We start from the raw sequence: 23418 nt of genomic DNA, 5'->3' as shown, positions 1-23418 counted from the left end.
TTAAATATTTAATGTTGTACAAATATTGTAATTTTTTTATAAATCCTTATCTAAAGGGCTGATGGCACTGGACTGACCACAACACTCACAGCACATTTGTCCATGGCTGAAAATAAATGGCATTAAGTCTTCCTTTGACCCATGTCTCCACACCCTTCTTCAGCTCAAAGCAAATGTTTCCATTACAACCACACCAGCCTGAAACCCACCAATAAGGATCTGCAGGCATCCGAGCAGCACCTCCAAAACGTTTGCAATCCACTGGGAGCCAAAATATGCATAGCTGGCTTATTCTCACTGCACTATGTGTGGCCCTAGGGGACAACAAAAACAATAGCAAGTGAAGAGTTAAAAGGGCCAACAAATTATGAGGTAAAATAAAAAAAAAAAGAGAGAGAGAATGTGGGTAGTGAAAAAAGTTAAGGCACAAGAACAGAGAATATACAGGATGGGGACAGAGAAAACCTGTCTGTGAATCTGAACCACGAAAGTCACCATGTAAATTCCTTTCCTACCCACACCAATGACCTCTAGCTCTCACTCCCCCTTCCCTCCTAATCACTTGCAACCTGAAACTCACAGATGCACATTCTCTTCCTCCTGGCGATTTTCAGATACCTTTCATGGATTCAATAGTGAAGGCTACAAAATAAGAAAATAGCTCAGTAAGCAACCCACACCCACATGTACATCTGTTATCTGCCCTTCCTCAGCACTCTGCTTGTAGGAAATTAGTGGTAGCCACCAGAAACCTCTAGGAAAAACAAAGGATGAGTGTTAACCATTTCAAAAGTTTTGCTGCAAGGCTGAGTTGTTTCACCCCTTCCTGTCTCTCTCTGTACTGGGTCACTGTATCAACAGCATTGCTCACAGGCAACAAGGCAAACTTGTGGTTGTGCCCCTTCCTGCACAACTGCTTGGGAAGGGAAAAAGAAATGCTGTGAAGAAAGCAATCTAAACTTTCTCAGGATGTGGAAAACCCAAGGTGCTGCAGGAAGCTAACTCTCCAGAGACTATGAATGAGAAAGAAAACACACACTCAAAATCAGGATTTAGTGAAAAATTTTAAGTACTACACCCAAGGGACAAAACAATTTTTTGTCCAAGTAAGGGCAGAAAAGGGTCATTCTTAGTACATTTCTACACTTCATCATATGGAGAACAAATAACATGAGAAACAAAATCTAAATCTCCACATGAATACCAAAAGATTTTTTTCCAGCCTGAACTCACTGGATCTACGCAACTGGATTTACGCTGCTGGGTTATGTCACATCTCTTTCTTTTAGTATTGCGTTTTCTATTTTCATATATTTTCCTCCCAGAAGACTCAGTGGTCTGAGTATTTCTCCAATGCCTACTAGGAAGGATTAAAATCGCTGATACATAGCAAAATCAGATATTTTTCTTCTGGAAGACAAGATATCATGGACAACCTGGATTCAATGCACCTAGAGAGCACTGTTAGAAGCAAGGACCTGCCTACAAGGACACAACAAGCTGGGAACAGGATACACACAGGCCCTTTATTTCTGTCACCTCAATTTTCTCTTTCTGGAATGTGAAGACTCCTAGCTTAAATACTAACTAAACCCTACTTTTTTTTGAATTTACAAGTCATTCTGTTTATCAGTGGAAGCTCTTGTCTAGGGAATAGGGCTACCTGAAGTCAAAGCTGGAGTCATCTCAGGATTTTATCACAGAAGTTGGCAAGTGGCACAGTAAAATACTAGTTGCATGTATGTATATATGTATGCTCATCTTAAAATAGAGGGCAATATATGACTACATGTACCCCAAGAAGGAATCTGGAGTATTCTTTAAGTTTTTTTGCAAGAATAAACCCCAAACATTTATATTTCCTCATATTTCTATTTGATTCTATTAGCTAGAACTAATGACATATCTAGAACTAAAGTCATATTAGCAGAAATTATCTGGTACACATGAGAATTTGTGTGGGTCTGATTTGGGGTGTTTTAGCACCGAAGCCATTATCAAAACAACCTGGAAACAGGTGAGTTCACACACGCAGCAAAAATCAGAAGTCCTGTATCAGGTTTTTATAGGCATATATTTTCTAGAGGGACTCTCGTCCTGTACTTCAAATTGCAGCTGATCTCTGACTTGCACTCCCATCAAAATGTTCTCCATGACAGAAAGAAGAGGCCTCCTTCAATTACTCCTCACAAAAGTAAACTCTCTCTCCCCATAATCCTCTGTAATTCCTGTAATCATGTCTGCTACCTGCTGTAGTTCTTCTCCTGCTCTATAACCCAGTGCTGATGGCATCCCAATTCACACAGGGCAGGCTCAGAGTCTCTCCTCTAACCAGGAGGCTTGGCTCCACCATCATGTGTCTGTCAGTGCTCTGAAGACAAGGACATGAATCATGTGGAAATTGCTCTTGGCTCTTCCTTTAAGACAATTCCTCTTCAAGTCAGGTAAGAGGCAATTCCATTTTCACATAGTTATTGGTTTGAGAATGCCCCTGGGAAAAATAGATTATTATTTTTATGAATTTTTATTTTTATTTTATATTTTAACGAACCTCATTAATATTTATTACCCTTTCATATATTTATAAATTACTTTTTATTCCATATTTTTATGAATCTCCTTTCCCAGTGGCTTTGTCAAATCTCTACCTAAAGTCTCTAAAGTGGCATTCTAAAACCTCTACCTAGTGCCTCAGAAAAGCTTATTTGATTTGTTGTACATCTTAATCATTGCTCTTTATTTTTTGTTGACTGAAGTCTCTTATCTTCAACCAGGGCAGCAATTTAGAGTCTGAAGATGTAGAATTTTGCATTATTTAGGGTTGTTCACAAGCTGTCTAACCCTTAGCATAAAACAGTTCATAGCAATTTATAAAGTTTAAATCAAACATTAAGGAACACTTTAACTGAAAGACTTATTACACCTTGAAATACTTCTCTTGTAAGGTATTCGTTTATTCCACAGAAGGAACTTTCCAAAATTTCAGTGGGAAATTGCTTATACTTACCCTATTTTTAGAAGCAAAAGTTCTGGCAGTGAAGATGGTGAAGTAATACTTTATTGTCTTGAGTCAACATTATTTACACTGTAATTATAAATATTGAATAAACTCTTAATTTCAGAAATAGAATGCACCATGTATATTTATGCCAGCAGACAGAAATGCTTTCTAAGCAGCTAAATCATACCAAATCTGAACTAAAACAGTTTTGGGACAGAGTTATAAAAACAGACCCACTTCTCCAAATGCTCAGAGGAATTTACTCTGAGAAACAGCTCCAAGCCAATTACTTTCTCAAAAGGATAGAAATGCTTTTAATTCTAAAACTCTCACAAATATTTCATCAGAAAAGGCTAACAAATGTCTATCAGTATAACCAGTTAGAAATACAAAATTCTAACTATATGAAAGCTGTGCCTGCCCAAACCCACTCCATAATGGCATGGATTATGCACACACCATCCAAACAGCCACTCTACACAGCGCAACAATCAAAGCAAGGGTATTAAACTGAGCCTTCTTGTGCAAACCCAAGACTGAAATTAAACCATGGAGCAGAGGATTTACAGCTAATGTTAAATAATTTGTCGTATTATCCACATAATACAAATTAGGCCGATAGAAAGTAAGTTTATGCCTATTTTTTAGCACTTAACCCCTCAAATTTTCAGACTTTAAAAAGGTCATAATGAACAGAAGAGCAATTGTGCAGTTTCCAGGAATGTCTTCCCTCTTATATTAAAGCACCAACCTTTCAACCAATACACAAAAGTTTGAGAAGGGAAGATCTTGAAGGAGAAACCTCATTTTAAACACAAGGGGAAACCTCGTTTTAAACACAGGGAACAACTCCTGAGAATTGCTTCCAGGAAACCAGAAATCTCTTCCAGTTGATTCAGTCAGCTGCTTACATAAATCATTTGTGATTTCCAAATCTGATCTTTCTCAATGGCTCTGCCTTCCCTAGTTGTAGCATAAAAATTTTTCAGGCTGCCCATACAGTTTACTAGGGTTCATTTTTACCCCTAGGTCTTTCTGTTGGCTAGATTAACATGGAAAGCTATGTAGAAGGGAGAGGGAAAATATCTGGTTTGCCAGCAGAGACATAGTTCCAAATTCCTACTGGGAATGAGATTATTCCCATAGATGGAAGTGCTACTTACATGACAAAAAATAAAGGCATAATAAGCCCTTTATATGGACTGTTAGGTGCAACATTTATACCACAGCAGAGAGTTTAATCTTTCCAAAATTTAATATCAGATTAACATTTCTCACAGAAATTTGGTCTGCACAGCACAAATACAAATGTGTCAGAAGACTCAGAGTCCAGATCTCACATGATCCTGAACAGTCCCAAAAAGCACTTCAGAGGAATCTGTCAGACTATGGCAAAAACCTCAGCCTTGATAGTTAGACAAGGCCATGCTGAGTAACCTCTATAGCCTGATGCTGCATGTCTGTCACAGGGCTTCACGCCACTTCTGCTCCCTTACTGATTTGCAGGGGACAGGACCACACTGAAAGGATTTCCCCTCAATGCTTCTCATTCTTGGCAGACCACCAAATAGCTCCTATGTAAACCTAATGAACTTGTGTCTTTTCCTTGACACTGGGATTTCTGCTTTTCCAGGGAAAACTCAACTTTTGGCTAAGAATCAGCCAACCTCAAGAAACTAAATTTCTCCAATTCCAATTTGTCAGTTGCTCATGTGGCCAGACTGCCACTGTACAAACGCTGCAGTTCTGACAGGCAGCCAAACCAAAGCATGGCTGGGGAGTGCAGGTAGAGCAACAAATCCTCTCTCCAGTGAAGTGAATGGGAAAAGGATCTCATCTCATGATTACTACTAAAAGTTGCAATAAGATTTATCTCCTCTGGTGCTGAAATCAGTCTACAAGGTAGGACTCAGCTGCAAATTAGGAAGAGATGGGAGTGCTGAGGGCAGTGGGAGAGGGGAATTCTTCACAACAGAAGAACTCTGGCCAACAGCATTCTTACCCTATTGATGATAAATAACATTGTGACAAACTCTCTGAAAATTCTAAAATTAAAATATCAATCCCAAGAAGCACTATATACCTAAGTGTAAAAATATTCCAGAATAATTCATCTGAGGTCTTACTATGAATTCAGGTCAAACAGAACACATTTACCTTTGTTTGACTCAACTCCAATACTATTCTTCCACACAGAGAACAGCACAAGTAGCTACTTGACTCCAGGTGCATCACCTGGAGACAGAGCAGGACACACCAGCTCTCTCTCATCTCACCAGTGCAACTACTCTATGCTGGGACACTCAGAGCTGACAGGGAAACAAGCCAGCTTTCTCTCACCCCAAGTCTTCTAATCTCTCTAATTCTCAACATTATGCCTTCCATGAAAGCATTCTGTCCAAGAAAGTATTCTCTTGTGTTTCCATCAAAGCCTAATGAGTTTTCTGAGTTGCTGCTATCATCACAGATTTCTCACTCCTAGGGTAATTAGTCCAGAAAGGAAATAAAGCTTCCTAAGTGGATTTCAAAGTTATCACAGAATCACAGAATATTCTCAATTGTGGGAAGGCACCCCACAAGGATCATAAAATTCAACTCTTAAATGAATGGCCCATATTGGTATCTAGCCCTCCACCTTGCTTTCACTAGCACCATGCTCTAACTAACTAAGCCATCTTATCCAAGGTTGTGACATGATAAAGGACACCAGAGAATGCCAATATTTATCATCCCTAGATAGGATCAGTCAGCTGAAATAACTGGTTGCTTAACAAAAAACAAATTTAATGCATGCAACAGTAAGTGACAGTATGCTTTCCTTTTACTCCGTGCTGAGACATCGACCATGTTAATCAGGCCCCCAGTTGCGCATTTTCTTTTTCTGTACACTTTGATGGAACAATCATGCAGCCCAGCAAGGAAGGTGAACACATGTCAGGGCTCCACATGAGCTCCAGGCAGTGCGTGCCCAGGATCTGGGCTCTCTGGAGCTCCTGCAGACAGACAGGAGTAGGGACATTCTCCCTAGGTCTGTCTACTGGTGTCCATGTTGTCTTTCATTCAGGGACTGCCTCCTGGTTTGGAAACAAGAACAAGCTTTCACAGGAGCTATTTTCACTTCGTGTTTTCTCTGAAACAGGAAGATGAAAACACCTTCCAATGATGGAGTGGCTGTTGTGAACACTCAAGTACCAGAGAGGGAAAAGGAAAAATCAGATGGAGAGCGTGTCCACATGAGCAAGAAAATAGCACGCTTCAGGCCAAGTCCTTTGCAAAGAACAAGAATGATCAGGAAGGAACTTGTCCAGGACCAAGAGGAACAACAAATCAGGGAAGCCTGAATAGCGAAGGGCAAAATCAGGAGGAAGGAAGCTGAAATCAAGATCACTGTAGGAGTGGATAAAATATAATATAAATCATTCTCATCAAATTACATTAACAAATTTGTGTTTCCTCATCAAATTTCATTAACAAACTCTTACAAAAACAGGAAATCTGTCTGATCCATACTTCATAAGCAAGGACCAACCTGATTAACCTCTGTTTTAAGTAAGAAGAGGGACACTTTCTTTTGTCAACCGCTACACTCAGATACATTGTTTTCCAGAAGTAATGTATCAGACTGCAATTAGTAAGGAAATATGTCTCCTCCTTTTCCTGTAAGGAAACCCAGATTAGTAAGGCTGGGCCTGCAATCCTGTTCTTTATTTCCCAGTTCTGCCTGTCCAGGTGGCCACACTTCCTTCTCTCGCAGGCAGAGTGACTCAAAGCACCAAATTCACTTTATTACCATCTCCCAGGATGCTCACTGAATATGGTCATCAAAAAACAATCTAAGCACTTTCAACTTGAAGCTGCAATACTTTTAAGCCTTTCTGGGTGAAAAAATAGTGGTCATCAACATGCAAGTTCTTGTTCAGTGTAGATTCTGCCACCAACTTCAATCTATCTTAAGGGAAAAAAATCCAGACAAACCCCCACCATACAACCTCTTAGCTTCTAGCTTAGCTTCCTTCCGTGACGTCTTGTTATGCAACAGACGTTGAGAGCAGCTGCCACCATGCTTTCAAAGCAAACAGCATTTTAGTTAGCAGAGTAGCAGCTGGGAGACACAGAAGTGAAGCAGGCAGCCACATGGTATGACATGGTATGGTGAAGTCACCCAGAAGCATCCCAAGTCTACTTCTCAGACTTAGAAACAATGTGTAGAGGCAAAATTCATAGGTTGGTGGAGGATAAGGAAAGGATAGAGGAAAAAACACAAGTATGCATTCACTACTTCAGAGGCAGCTGAAGCAGCTGCCTGACCTTGGGTTGGGTGGTCAGGGTGGCAAGGCAACAGGAAAACACTCAAAACATCCAAGGCAAAAAGGATGTGTGATCAGAAATGATTTTTTTTTTTCAAATTCTATCTTTTAAAGGAACCAAGATCTGCGTATTGGTGGTTTGAAGACCATCTCTACATCCCTGTGGTTATGTTACCTCTCACAGACACTTTACCTTCCTGTCCCTTATATCAGCACAATTCAGAGTAATGACATCCTTGAGCATGTCAGGGATAGAAAAACACAAAGAGAGGAGACATCTGTAGGAATTAAACAATGCACTGTGACTTGAAAACCAAAGCAAACGTTTTGACAGGCTAAGGACCAGGCTGTCAGCAAAAAAAGCAACCTTTTATAGATTTTACAGTGACCTTGAGGTTTCCCTGAGGAAACACGCTGTTCTGCACATGTTTACATTTTGTGAAGTTAAGGGTGGACAATCTACTCTAAGGCCACTTAACTGTGCTACCACACCTCAGCTCCAGCCTGAACCACCTCAGCCCACACTGTTTTGCTTCCTGCCCTGCTCTGTCAGCACAACCCACCCTGCAACTGGTGGCTTAAGGAGCACTTGAGCCAGCTGTGCCAGGCAAACAGCCCTTCTGCTCTTTGTCACGATTTGTCCTTACGAACGGGTTTCATGATGGTTGTGGGTTCATCTCAGGGTGCAAAAAACACCAACAAGGCACAGGGGGTTGCAGTGATAATCACAACAAACGCACCTTTATTGAATAACCACAGCAAAATGCGCTGGGGAGGAATTGGGAGAAAAGGGAAAAAATAAGGAAAAGAGAGAGGAAGAGAAAGAAAGGTATATAGCTACCAAACGTAGAATGGCGAAGTCCTTTGATGTCCAACCGATGGAGTTCACCAGGTCACGTCTGGGGAGATCTCAAGGGGTGCAGTTCATCTGGACTCTAATTATACTCTTTTTTGATGGGGGAAGGGGATGAATCTTGAAACCGAATCAAAAGGTAGTCTATTGTATCTTTGGGGGAAAGAATGGTGTTTAGAGAAGGGTACACACAGTCCATGTTCTCAGCAGTGGGTGAGAACCATTGCCTTCTTGGTCCACTGCTCGCACCTGTAACATCCATCTTGCTTTGGTTAGCTTGCCTCCCACCACCCACCTCCCCCAGGCTGGGGGTTTCAGTCCCAGTCCTTGGAAAGAGTGGGGGGGGGGCCTTTTCACATAGGAGTTTCATGTCTTGGTTTTTTGATGGAGAGGCTTCTTACATCTCAATCTGTCTGTCACGGTGGTTGCAAACGAGTGAGAGGGGTCTTCTGTGGGGGACCACCCAGAACTCAGGAGAGGTTCAGCCAGGCCGAGAGGAGAGACAACTTCCAAGGCTATTGTTGCAAAAAGGGCAAGGTGCCTCCTTCTTTCATCGGGTTCAGTGTAGCATACAGCAAATACACCTGTGAACAATAGCTTAGCAATGAGCTCAGGTCTCAGGGCCCTTGGCATGTAACTTTCTCCAACAGGGCCAGAAACTTCAGATGAGGGTCTTTTCTTCAGTGGTCCCTAATGATGATTTTGAGGCAGATGAGAGGAACTTCGGACAGTCTCACACTCTTGTGCATGGCAAACGTTGCTCTTCTTTCTGAGGAAACCACAGCTTGCCCTGCACTGTACTCAGGGCAGCAGCACTGCTGGCTCACTGCTTTCTGATCTGAGAGTGTCAGATTCTTAGAATTATAGAAGAGTTTGGATTAGAAGGAAGCTTTGAAGGCCATCCAGTCCAACCCCCCTGCAATAAGCAGGGACATCTTCCACTAGACCAGGTTGCTCAGAACCCATCCAGCCTGACCTTGAGTATTTCCAGGGATAAGGCATCCACCATCTCTCTTGGCAACCTGCTCCGGTGTTTTATCACTCTCATTGTAAAGTACTTCTTCTTTATACATAATCTAAATTGACTCTCTTTTAGTTTAAAATTGTTATGCCTTGTTCTATAGCAACAAATTCCCAGGAGAAGGAATTACAATCTCCCATTGCTCAGGGTGAGTGAGGTACTACAGCAACAAGATTTGCACCTTTGGCTAGCATGCAAGAGAAAGCTCTTCAGAAACCATCACCAGCAACCATTTGTATCCTTGAGAAAATAATAATTTTATGTTGCAATCTCTGGAAAACCTCTGGAAATCACTGTCTATTGTATTTTACAACAAATATAGCTCCGACAAGCACATCTAGGACACAATCCCATGACATTCAGCTCCTCTAGGGATACAGTAGCATTGACACATCCTTTTAACTATATTCAAGTTTCTCATTACCACATCTTTTAAGAAGAAAAGTGCAAGCTGATGTCATGGCAAACAAAAATTATTGTGGCTTCACAATTGATCTCAAATGCCACATGTATTAAAGAATACACTGGGTCACTACTGCTTTTCCCAAAGTAATTAGTCATACACTTAGAGCTCATGAATAGTATTTCTCTCATTGATTTATAAAATCTCACAAGCACTGTGCCACAAATGAAGAAATGATGTGGCCTTATGTTCAATTTGCTTTATTTGGCTTCTTTTCATCCAAGGAAATACAGAAAACAAGACAGAAAATGCATCAGTAGAGCATGTAACTTTAGATAAAAAATAATTAAGGAACACACATGACACAGACAATAATGGTAAAAATATAGAATACACTGTTTTAATTGACTGAAGTTATTTTCAAATCTGAACTAAACTGCAGCTGCTGTGGTCAAAAATGTATCCCAAAAGTTTTGTTCAAAACCTTCTTTTAAAAAGAAAGATTACCCCAAACACCCTAAAACCCCCATGAACTCCCATTTTCTGTTCAGAAAGGAAGCAAAGTATAAATCAAAGCTACTAAAAAGCTCAGCTTGCAATGATGCATTCTGGTATCCCAAAAAAGTAGGAAAAAAAAAAGGACCAGTAGGTGTTTTGGTTGGATCAGATTTTTTTTTAATTAGAAAAAGTGAAAGGTACAAATAAATAATTCATATTGTGCCTACAATAGTAGAGCAAACGTCACCCCTCACATCCTCAGTAACACAAGCAGACAGACACACTAAAGTGTTTTCCAGACTCTGGACAGGCCATGGCTCTAGAACCAGCAAAATACTTGTTCTGAACACTGAGTCCTAATTTTTAAATCTTCATTATTGATTTTTCAGCTTGACAGTTGGTACCCTTATAAACATATGACATAAAAGTTAGTACCTTTAGTACTAAGTACCCTTAGTACTAACATATGACATAAAAGGCACAATCCAAAATGCTACGCACTCTGCTATGAAGGAGTATTTCAGATGCACAAACAAATGCTCATCAAAGCTAAAAGAGAATACTGTTAGTGATCTTGACACAATGATAAACATTCAGATAGAAGGAAGACTGAGAAACACCTTTAACTCTAGCACTCATCAGCTGAACAAAAAATCACCAGAGGATCCCCTGCAGTCCTCTCATCTGTCTGTCCTGTCAGTAAAAATGGGCCACTAAGAAGGTACATCCAGAGGTAGGCTTGCATTTAGCAATCTTTGCCCTGTGGGGCAGGCACAGAGCCCTGCAAAGGTGCTCAGATGCTGTCATGGTTTAACCCCAGGCAGCAACTAAGCACCACTCAGCTGCTTGCACAGTCCCCGAGGAAGGAAGGGGAGAGTCAGAAAGGTAGCCTCATGAAGTGGCTGCCAGAACCCGGACTAGCTCTTAGAACTCCAGTGCCACACCAGGAGTGGGGAACTGCCTCGGTACGGGGATTTACCAGAGGCAGAATCTTTAAAGCCACTTGCTCTAAGGTCCCAGACACAAGCCATGACAGTGACTAGGCAGAGGAGAAAGGAGGAGGCTCTCTGTCTTGAGGTTCCAAAAGGAATGGTTTATTCCAGGTGAAGGGAGCAGGACAGAAAGCCTCAGGCTCTGTCGTACAAGGGGTTTTGTCCAGACACAAGTCAGGGTAAAAACAGCTAACCAATAGGGAACCCTCAGGGGAAGAAGGAGAGGATTACATCAAGTGTCTGGGACCAGTTGGGGTAGGAGGGTGAGGATGTATCACATAGGCCAATGGGGCTTCCAGGAGTAGGGGAATTCCAGTGGGGTGTTGCAGACAGGGATGGGCCTAAGGTTTAAGTGGCAGAGAAGGTTTGGGAATCAAGGGCTGGGTTGCCTTGACAGACAGGGAAAGAGCTGGAATAAGGGGCAGGGAAGGGCATGAAGGACAGCTTTGAAGGAGGGTAAAACCCAGAGGTAAACCAACTCGGGGAGAACATGGGGGTACAACAAAACAAACCACTTAGCAAGGAATCAGTAAAATAAATTCAAACCACAACAGCCTCATACTAACGTCTATCAAGAAAATTAACTCTGTCCCAAGCAAAACAAGCACAGAGGCAGAGGGCACCTGGAGCCTTCAACCTCTCACAAAGATGAGGAGCTGCAGGGCAATGCCAGGAGTGCACCACATTCCTGAGCAACCTGCTGCTGCCCAGCCAGAGGGGGTCAAGCACCTGGAACTTTAAGCCTGGAAATGGCCAGATCAGCAGACTTGGGCTAGCAGTGATGAGCAACTTGGAATAGGAAGAGAGAAGCTCCAATCCAGCCTGGGACAGGAGCAGAATTAGGTACCAGCTCCTAAGAATAGTGCAATGTCTTTATCTGCTCCCAAAAGCATGACAAATCAGTAAGCTCCGTTGTCACCAACATGTTCTATGAAAAATCCTTTCCTTTTTCCCTCCTGAGAAGCTGAGAGGCCTCAGGAACAAACTGTAAACAATTCTTATCTGCTGCTGTGGAATGCAACAGGGGGAATCTGTGATTGGTCTCATCTGGTTGTTTGGAATTAACGCCCAATCACAGTTCACCTGTCCAGACTGTCTCGGTCCGAGATAAACCTTTGTTATTCATTCCTTTTCTATTCTTAGCTTAGCCTTCTGATGAAATCCTTTCTTCTGTTCTTTTAGTATAGTTTTAATATATTTTCTATCATAAAATAATAAACCTAGCTTCTGAAACATGGAGTCAACTTTCTCGTCTCTTCCCTCATCCTGGGACCCTTGTGGACAATACTACAGCTCCGTCTCTGTAAGACTGCCAGCTGACATTGCAGCCACAGTGGTGACACAGGACAGGGAGTGACAGCGTGTGACATCCCGCCTGATGAAGTTCAGCCATGGAATAATGGCTTTTGGCCAGCTAAGCAATTTATCTGTGTTTAAAAAGACACAATAAAAATGGATGAAGACAGGGAAGACTACCCTGAACAGTGCACAAGATGAGCACAAAAACTATCGACAAAATCCATGCCTTTTGACAGCGCAGCAAGGAGTAGGATAGGGACAATGCTTCCACTATTGGACTTTGTTAACACCTCCTCCTCACTTATATATTTAACCACACCACACACATCCCTAAAAAACCCAGAAAACACAGAAGAAGACACTCTAGGATTAGAAAAAAAAAAAGTCAAACAAAGTAAATTACTTATATATTGTACAAATTACTTACAATTCTTCTTTCCAAATTGCGGCTGCTATTGCCTTTATTTAGTCACCTGCTTGGAGACCTATTGCTCTTCCCCAGTAATTCTGCCAAATACTATGTGGTTTGAGTCCTGTGATTTTGAGTCCAGAAGGTCTTTCCAGACAGAGAAAAAGGAGCTGGAACGACTGGATAAGAGAAAAAAAAACCAGATGATAAGAAGAGGGTGATGAACTCAAGAGTTGCTGCAAGTGAAATTGCAGACAGATTTTGGCAAAAATTAAATCCCTCTCTACTGCAAGAGCAAGGTACTGGAAGAGAATCCTAGAGAGTCTGCAGAGTTTCTATCCACGGACATTTTCAAAACTCAGCTGGAAGAAGACATATACATTTTGCCCAGCAGCAGTACCAAGAGTGGCATGGGCAAAGAAGGCTTTGCCCGACAAAATCTGCTCTCTGAAGAGCAGCCAATCAAGTAGTCCCTCCAGTCCTACATTTTAAGATAAAGGGCCTAGACCAGATAGCAAACACTGTGTTAGTTGTTTCAGTGATCAACTTAGCTTCCAGATAGTGCAGTGTACATGATGTCTTCTTTTTTTTGCTGCTTCTTTCCAGCCAGTCAAGTCACTATGTGTAATGTTGACTTCAGGCTGCTAGCTTCTAATGATCTGGTAGATGGATGGAAATCCTCAAGGATCCTAGGAAACACAAAAACAACCCCAGGAAAGGATGAGTTCTGGCTATTGTGTTGCTGTCTCAGGTTTTGCTTAGCAGTGTAGTTGCTGTTGGGACAGGAGGAAGAGAAATGCACAGTGGTGAAAGTGGGGAGCAACAGTTACAAACCCACCATTTGGTGAACAACTTCCCTGCTTTTTTAATTCTGGAAATCACACACTCTGCAGAATTCAGAATGTGACATAAAGAATATACAAAATCCTGAAAGGATTTGTAAACTGTGAAAAGTAAACCAACTTTCCTCACTAGTAATAATACACCAGTTATTAATCAACTCACATCTATTGAGTATATAAGTAATTTGATATTTCAGAATATCTTTTGTATGTTTGAGATTCAGTCTACAACTCTATCTTTACATGGCTTTGAAAACAATAATAAAATATATGGCATCTTTTCATGTAGAGGAGTATGAAAGAGGTTCCATATCTAATAACCCTGCATTCAGACAAAGGATTTTGTAAAGTACTTTGGAATCTTGCGGTGTTACAAACAGCACTTCCAAAAGTACGCCTACACGTAGGTGCAGCTCCTCATTCCACCCAGTCTGAGGACAACAGAGGGCAAAACCAGAAAATGGGTTTCTGCAAAATATTATTTGGGTGAACTAACTAGAATCAATGCTTTAAAAAGCATAAACATATTTTACAGATGATCAAGGAAAAAAACAAGTCACCACAAAACCAGACTAGGATCCAAAGCTAAGAAGTTTAGGGGATTTCCTCATCATAGTACTTGTGGAGTGGTAACTCACTGTAAGTACAGTGTTAAAAATTATTGTAACTCCACAGATATTCTTAGTATTCTAAGGATGCCCAGGAAAGTAGAAGTGGAATCCTAGACAAGATAAATTGTTAGTAATCATTAGCCACCAGCAGAAAAGAGCATCCTGGGAGAGGGGAAAAAAAAATCAGATGGTGACAGAGTGATCAAACTGCACCACCACTGAAGTTTTACAGCAAACTAATTAATGATGCCTTCAGGGAAACAGGTGTAAGTTAAGAAGACAGACTACACATTTCACTTAGATGGTCACATAGAAAGGAATATGATCAGTTGGTAAAAATTACTCTGGATAAAGTAATGCTGCCTTTATTCAAAAATGATCCAGGTCAGTGCAATACATTTTTGAAACTCAAGGCCAAAGACCAACTGAAAAGATACAGACTATGGCTAATAAAAACTGGACTACATTAAAAGAACAGAGACTTAATGACTTACAACCTCACTGCAGAAATCACATCCTGGCATCACAGTTAAACAAAACCCATAAAAAACGGGAAGGAATACAAACAACTGATGTCATTCAACTCCTGCTTTTCTTGATTAACTTTAATCCAACAAACAGTCACTACTAAACAGTGCTCATCTAATTTATGTCCTCTGCTCCAGTGAACAGGGATTTACATTAAGTCTTGACCTTGTGACATGTTGGCATGCATGTGGTGCCAGGAATCTTGACGTCTTTCCAGGCAGCAGGACATGAGACTCCATTTCTCTTGGAGACACAGAGGGACTTAAAGCTTTGAGCCTTTAGCTAAGGAAAAAGAGGCACAGTGCTTTCAGTTGAAACTAATGTTTTTCTGTGTCTTATGCTTTCCTTACAAGGCAGGGGAGGGGGATCTGTTCCGTTTCCCAAATAAGGGATACTGTAGGTTCTGTTGCTGTGCATCAAAGCAGTGTCTCCATAGCAGTAAATCATGTCTTATATGACCCATATCAGGGTACAAGGATACACGAAATGGCTTGGGCTCCAAGTCCAATACCTAGCATGTGCTGTAGGGTGTAAGAAACCTGCTGCCTGCTGCAGGAGATGGCCCTGTTACAAATTATCGCTGAACCTACTTGATGGCATTGCCCAGGGAACTACTAATATCCATGGGCCAGAATCATGCCAGGACATGTTAACATCCTCAGCCTACTCCAAACATGAACAACCTGGTCTTATCAAGCAGCATTGGTGGCACCGGTCCAGCTTCAGGCCGCAGCGCAGATGCAGCTTCAAAACACTGCAAAGCAGCACCTGTGCTTTTTGGCACTCTCTTTTCCTGGTCAGTCTCAGATCTGCTCCAGGGAGTGATCCCAAAGCTCTATCAGATCACCTCCATCTCAAGGTCTCTCCTTCATGGTATTCTTAGTGCAAGCTCATTTGTGTTTGGAATGATTGTTCTAGAATAAAGATACATTTTTATTGTAAGCATTTCACGTTTTTCTTCTGATCCTTTAAAAAGCAGTATTTAAAGACAAACTCCTTGAACTTTAAATTCCAGGTTGGTCTGAAAATTCAACCAGAAATTTTATCTTCTGAGTTGTTTATAGGATCAATGAAAGCCTCACATACATTTTCTAATTAAGACATTCTATCTGGGGTGCAGTAAGTGTTCATTTCTCTTTCTTCTCAGTGGAGACTTTTGTGTCTCTGGTACTAGCAGTTCATTAGGTCAAACCCTCTTAATAGTAGATGCTGTAGGTCTAAATTCACAATAGATGGGTGTGATACTCCTTGAAACATTTCTTTACATCGTATTGTTACCCTGAAGCAGGTATATAGCCAGGAACTGAGTAAATATGTGCTGGTGTTTCCAAATATATTAGTGGAATTTAAAGCCAGACATGGAATTTGGATTGAGTGAACAACAGTGAAACCACCAACGACCATCAAATTTCTGTGATTTCTGAAGCTTATGGTATCGCCCCCATCACCCCCTGCCTCTCAGTCTTTTTCTATTCATTATGTTACTAGTAATTAAGAGCAGAGAATTGAATTTATCCATGACCAGGTTATTACACACTCAGAGACATTACACTAACTGAAACTTCTCCTTAACTCATCATTAGGAAGCATACTCATGCCAAATTTGAGCACATTTCTTAATCATATTACCGTTTGTCTTAAAAAATACAAAGATGGTGCTGTGACCAATAGTAGAAAATTATTTCCCTGAAGGGACATCACTCTGCATGAGTGAGTTCCTCACCAATGTTTACTTCATCTACCACAAATTATCTGAGCATACTACACTTTGTAGGCTTCCAGGAAAATGTGAAAGATGAGTGAATTACTTCTGCTGAGACTGCTACTTCCAAGCAAAGACAGTGCAACATGCTCTGCTTGGATCCTTCCCTCACAATTCTCAGTCTTGGATTGTCTCTTGGCAGTGGGAAAACAGCTGTTAAATTTACATGCAACTGAAGCAACCTCAAAAACTGTAAACACATCACCATTATTATTTATTATTACTAAGCTGTCCAGTACTGTAGAGGGTGATTTTGTCCCCCAGTGAGTTGCAGCTGGATCAGTTGCTGAAGATTGGAAGCAGGCCTGATCTTGACAGGCTACACCTGTAATCAATAAGAACTAGTGATATATAAGAGTAAGGAAAGAGGCGTGAGAGGAGTCAGATTACTACTGCAAGGACCTGGAACAGTCAGTGCATAAAGGAGCAGCCTGTGAGGAACATCAAGAAGGTATGAAGCTCTGACAATATGAAATCCTTGTGCTATAATGACAATAGAACCTATGTTATCTAAGACAACAAATGGTGATCCCAACGTGATTCGGGACTAAACTATATTGCCCCGTGGATTTGGGATGACCCGTGGATTCGGGACAAAACTATATTGCCTCATGGATTTGGGGAGAACAGGATTTGACCAAATAACCCCGTGGATTCGGGAGAACAGGATTTGACCAAATAACCCCGTGGATTCGGGAGAACAGGATTTGACCAAATAACCCCGTGGATTCGGGAGAACAGGATTTGACCAAATAACCCCGTGGATTCGGGAGAACAGGATTTGACCAAATAACCCCGTGGATTCGGGAGAACAGGATTTGACCAAATAACCCCGTGGATTCGGGAGAACAGGATTTGACCAAATAACCCCGTGGATTCGGGAGAACAGGATTTGACCAAATAACCCCGTGGATTCGGGAGAACAGGATTTGACCAAATAACCCCGTGGATTCGGGAGAACAGGATTTGACCAAATAACCCCGTGGATTCGGGAGAACAGGATTTGACCAAATAACCCCGTGGATTCGGGAGAACAGGATTTGACCAAACAACCCCGTGGATTCGGGAGAACAGGATTTGACCAAACAACCCCGTGGATTCGGGGGAAACAGGATTTGACCAAACAACCCCGTGGATTCGGGGGAAACAGGACTTGAACACTAAACTATTGTCAAAATATAATAATTACAGCTATTGGTGTTTGCTAAATATGAGTGTAAAAGACCTTGAAGATAAGTGCTTTTGTAAATTAGGAAAAGCTATAGAACTGAACTAATATTTAGAAATATATATCTGTGCTGTAACATGCTGTTTTGAACACTTGTATAACTCTTAATTCTAAATGAAATATACAAATATGTCATAACATTAATTTATTTGAATATGTACTTCTGGAAATGCTGCAACTCTGTGGTTAAAAGGGGGAATTGTAGAGGGTGATCTTGTCCCCCAATGAGTTGCAGCTGGATCAGCTGCTGAAGATTGGAAGCAGGCCTGATCTTGACAGGCTACACCTGTAATCAATAAGAACTAGTGATATATAAGAGTAAGGAAAGAGGCAGTGAGAGGAGTCAGATTACTACTGCAAGGACCTGGAACAGTCAGTGCATAAAGGAGCAGCCTGTGAGGAACATCAAGAAGGTATGAAGCTTTGACAATATGAAATCCTTGCGCTATAATGACAATAGAACCTATGTTATCTATGACAACACAGTATGACACTCTCATACCCCCAAATGGTATCCCAACAAAGTCTTGTTCTTCTCTGCAGATGATCAGACCTTATTATGGGCTCTAGGAAAACCATTTTTCCACACATTGGTGACTCACACTTCAACTCCTCCTGCATAGGATCTTCCTCCAGAACAGCATAATCAGAATCAGAACTATGATGACTACTAAAAGCACCACAATAATCACCAGCCAAAGAAATGATGATCCCTCTTCTGTGAAAACAAAAAAACATCCACAGCAAATTAATCTCATTGTGAAAAAAAAGCAAAACAAGCCATGAGGATGTCTGATTAATGACAGTGGTTCCTCTGATATGGTTAAAGGTACTGCTAGGATAAATGAAAGCAGCAATTGCTCAAAAGAGAAAATAAATCTGTGTATCTTCAAAACCAAAGCTACTTGTCCACAGAAAATGTGAAGAAAAGATGTGCTCATGGCAAAGAACACTGCCATTCCAATACCTGATACAGTGGTTGGCGTACACAAACAAGCAGAACTTCATACAAGTCTTAACACTTTCAGAAGAGTTGTTCACCCAGCATTTTATTATGTTTACTTTTAAACACTTTTTACTTTTAAACACTGTTGAAAAGGCAACATTAATTTCAAGAAAATAAGACAGGCTATGTTTTGCTGCCTGCAAATACCTCTACCCAACAGCTCAGTGTAAATGTTCCTCCCTGGTTAGACATTACCACTTCATTTGACTGCTATTAATCAAAAGGCTCATTTCACTGTTCACTGACATTAGTTGGAAAACTGCATGACTTGAAATTTATTTGACTCGAGCCAAAATGATGTCTTTTAACAAATATATGTTGAACTATTCATTTGAACTTCTTGTCCTTTAAAATATAAGACTGTTGAAACAACAAGCTATTAGCTGATTTTTTTTATCCACTTAGCAAGAAATAACAACAGTCTTAGTTTTCTGCTTTCTGAGATATGCATGTGCTTTTTAAAAGACCAAAACAAAAGAATACTGGAGATAGGACAAAAAGATGAGTATGCTTTTTCAGAATTGTAATGCAATTCAGAATTAAGAACTAAATTGCTTTTGAATGTTTAGAGAGCAGATATTAAAAGCCAGATCCTGCTCTTTACTACCATTCCTGTAGCAATCACTTCTTGAGCATGTAATTTCAGAATCAACTCACAGCTACAAGCTGCTTTTCCTGTCTTGCTAATTTACAAGTGGCCTTCAATTTAAGGCTCTGGATATAGAGACAAGTGAATTTTTAACCACTCAAGTCAATGCTCCTGTATGAAGTAAAAATGGTTCTTCAGCTTTTAATGTTTCTGTTTCTTATCTGCAGAAACAGGGTGAAAGTCTTTCCAACAGAACAGAATGGTGGAAGAAGAAATAAATTATCACTATAAGATATTCAAATCTTACATTAATATATCTAAGATTTCTGTATAAACCAAACATAAGTATCTTTAACTGACCCCCTCCCTGTATGCCTGAAAGTACTGTTCCTCTCTGCCCATTAATGCACTGGACATGTGCCTTGGCAAAAAATCAGAGAAACTAAAACATCATGTACAGATTATATACAACAAAACATGCAGTAAGTTGAACTGGAACATTTAATTCAGAGACAGTTTGTTATGAATTTCAAAACTTCTGACTTCATCAAGCAACCCATAGAGTTTCTACTGATCATTCTACTTATGGATATCAGCTGACATATTTATGTTTATTTTTAAGCTGTTAAAAAAATTATGAAGGCTTACGTGGAAACCTAAGTTCAACTTACTGCAAAATCCATGGTGCCTCTAAACCCCATATCTCCCTAGCTGATTAGTCTGGCTTTTTTTCCCTCTTGCACAGGACTCCAATATGTTACTACCTCAAAAACAACAGTGGACGCAAATAGGACTTCCTGACATATAAACATCTCATTCCCTCCTCTTCCCAGAAGATCCCTATCCAAATATGCTACTGCAAAACATGGAAGCCAAGAGAATGCTAACAAGTTGCCTGTACTTCTCACCTACCTCCTTTTATTTTCACAGGCATTTCAAATGTTTCATTTGTGTTGCTTACTCTGCAGATCAAATCCTGTGCACCGATGCTCTGAATATTGTAGATTTCCAGTTTACTGGTGATGGACACAATCCCATTTTTGTGCTTGACCTTCTTCTGTGTAGGAGTAGAATTGAACAGGTTGTTCCAGGTGATGGTGGGCTCTGGGAGGCCATTAGCATAACAGATGACTATCAGATGATCTTCAGAAATGTTGTGATGGACAGATGCATTGAGACCTTCCAACACACAAATGAGACAAGCAATCACCACAGTGAGCACCTGGTCGTAAGCAGTAGTAGCAGCCTAACCATTACAAATTAGAGTAGGCTTACTGGATTCACACTGAGCCCAATGGCAAGGAATGCAAGAGTTCCTTGGGTCAGGTCCCCTCCATGACTCAATATTCCTTCCCCCATACTGAAGTAATATACCCCAAAGATTTCACTCAATCTGAAATCCAAGTATTAAAATAATCTGTTAAGTAAAATAATTTATGGGTCCTATCTGCTAATTCCCTATCAATGGTAGGGTTTGGGAGAGCAGCTCACAGCACTGGGGTTGTACCTTGCACCAAAAGGAAACTCCAATGGGCAATGCTGGTTTGCCCAAGTTCCAGATGGGACTGATCAAGGACTTAAAAAGATTCCACTCCTTGCTTTTCAGCTGCTACTCAAGGAGTTAAAAACAAGAGGCAAAATGACCACAATAATCTTGAATATGACCCATAGAGTTTTGCTCACGGCAGTAGTGCTCTGTTTCTACATCATGTTCCACCTGGGGATGCTCCCATCACTGCAATTCTTGAATCTTCTCAAGGAAATACTGCGGGTGAGAAAACCTCTTATTTCACTAGAGACATATCCCTGCAGAGAATCTCACCAAAAACACTCAGGCAGGTATTTCCTGAGAGAGGACCAGAAGGGAAGACATTGAAGAGACATTTGTAACATCCTGAATCATCCATCCTAGTGTCCCAAAAAGTTATGCTTGTCTTGTTGAGTTCCAAACTTGTGAAATTCATTCTGTCTTCATAGGGCTTGTGAATCCTTAATCCGTTTGTTTCACTGTATGTAGCTATATTATCATGTAGTTCTTCTGAGTCCTTTTGCCATGTCACTTGCAGAACATCCATGGGTTTTGTCAGGGCACAGCTCAGAGTCACATTGTCACCCATCCTTACTTTTGTGTGTCCAGCCTGCGGAACCACTGCAATGACAGTAGACAGTTAATGAAATGGGCAGATATCACTCATATTCAGAAGCCTAATGTTGATTCTAAGGCTTGGATTACCCTGAGACACAACTCCTTCAGTTACATATTGTTTCTGTGTCTTTCCCCTACAAAAAAGTCCATCTCCTGCATACTCCTAGGAATCAATGATGTTCTGTTGATTTACATTGACTGAGACTTTAGTTTTCTTCTAAGCTACTTAAAAGACAAAAAGACTGACCTATCTCTGTACCCCTATCTGCAGACTTCCCTCTTAAGTTTTACTAAATCAGCTCATGACTTCCTATTCTCGGCAAATACTCAATTTTTGTTTCCTAAGAGCTAGAGGAAGATTGAATGCATAAGAGAAGTACGCAACAAGCCATTATCAGAGAAGTAAACTGCAAAATGCCTTTAAAAGGCTTTCTGAACTATAGTTTCAGAGTTCAAGGTGCATTTGAGATGGAGGGAAGGAAAACCTTTTGGGATGCCCCACTCTTGGAAGCTGTCAACTCAGGTTAATAATAGTGTCCAGTATCACTGTAGATATGGGATGCTTCTTGTCCTTCCCATCTCTAAATGCTGCTCCAGGAAGATTTGTGTCACAACCACCAGCTCCATGTCCCTGTCTCAGCTATGTAAGATTGTAAGTCAAGCAGCACCAGCAATCTGTATTTCACCTTTTTTTGTCTCTTACTCTGCTGAAGCCTTTAGAAACCTGAAAACAGTTCCCCAAACAATTTCAAACAGATTTCAGGAAATTCAACTTACCATTTGCCTTTCCAAGCCCAGAATATGCCAAACACAAAACCAGAGCTCGTAAAGTCATTTTGGAAGAGAAAATCTGCTTCACCTAAAGAAAAACAGAGAGATGACAGATCATCTTCTGGTGATAGTGTACATTCAGGGTGCAAGAATTAACAGTAGATTTTTCATGTGAAAAAGAATGTAATTCTGGGGTCAGACAGCAAGACTTGACAAGTTTTATTGCCCTATTTCCTACAACTGTATTGTAGATCTGCCTGGAATTGAAGTTGGTGTTCTATTCAAGAGGAAACATTATTTTGCAAAAAATACCTCTGTAACACACTCTACATGCTCCTGAGTTTTTTTGCCAATGCCTGCAAAACTAGCTGAAGCATCTTGGGACCATCTTCTGTCAAGAATTTATGCAAAGCCCAACCTTTTAAAGATTTTCACAACATTGAAAAAATAAAAGAGACAGTAAATTGAAAAGCATTTTCTATATTATACAGGTTAAAAAAGCAGGGCTGGTAAATAAATCAATAAATAAGACGAAAAAAAAGTATTTAAAAACAAATTGCCAACAAACTTGCGTACATTCTGCATATACCCACAACCAGTAGCCTGCATTTAAATTTTAAACACACTGTCCTAAAACAACTCCTCATATAACTCTCCAGTTACTAAGAACAAATAGAGACCAAGATGTTATGCGTAGAATCAAGAAACAAGAACATATCAGCAATGAGCCTAATGAAAAAAGTTTGTGTAGTCAGATATTTGACCACGGCTATAAGAAATTCGGAGATTCCCACAAGCACGCAGAAATCAAGGGCCTGCATAGCGAGCAGAAACTATCGAGTCACAGAGTTGTTTATAAAGCAGGGGAAGATGCACCGCGCCTCCAGGCAAGCAGAGTTTTCAATAACAATCCTTTGCTTCACCGCTTTAGTACCCATTAAAGCCCTTAATGAACCATTGCACACACCCGGGGTGGCTACAAGAATTCATACAATGAGCAACGAGGCTATACTGTGTAGCTATACCGTGCACAGAAAGAAAGAAGTCCCTTTAGGTCACAACTTCAGTCACGGGAGCTGCAGGGAGGGAGGAAACAAAACCCCAAACGAACAGAAAAAGAAGGGAAAAAAAAAAAAAAAAAAGAGCGCGTTA

General features: G+C 40.7%; 1 protein-coding gene across 1 annotated transcript; it reads right to left on the bottom strand.

Annotated features, from left to right (window-relative positions):
* Positions 1–10237: 10237 nt before the first annotated feature.
* On the bottom strand, positions 10238–23277 carry CD200 (CD200 molecule). Its single transcript, XM_059837892.1, is given in 6 exon segments — positions 10238–18472; positions 20262–20528; positions 21172–21498; positions 22273–22354; positions 22579–22611; positions 22614–23277. Coding segments are annotated over 6 exon segments (852 nt in total). The 5' UTR covers positions 22644–23277; the 3' UTR covers positions 10238–18359.
* Between the last annotated feature and the right edge of the window lie 141 nt (positions 23278–23418).

The sequence above is a fragment of the Haemorhous mexicanus genome, chromosome 2 (genome assembly GCF_027477595.1).
Source record: "Haemorhous mexicanus isolate bHaeMex1 chromosome 2, bHaeMex1.pri, whole genome shotgun sequence".
Classification (NCBI taxonomy): domain Eukaryota; kingdom Metazoa; phylum Chordata; class Aves; order Passeriformes; family Fringillidae; genus Haemorhous; species Haemorhous mexicanus.
The sequence above is the reverse complement of the archived record's forward strand: the minus strand, read 5'-3'. Positions and strand labels throughout refer to the sequence as shown.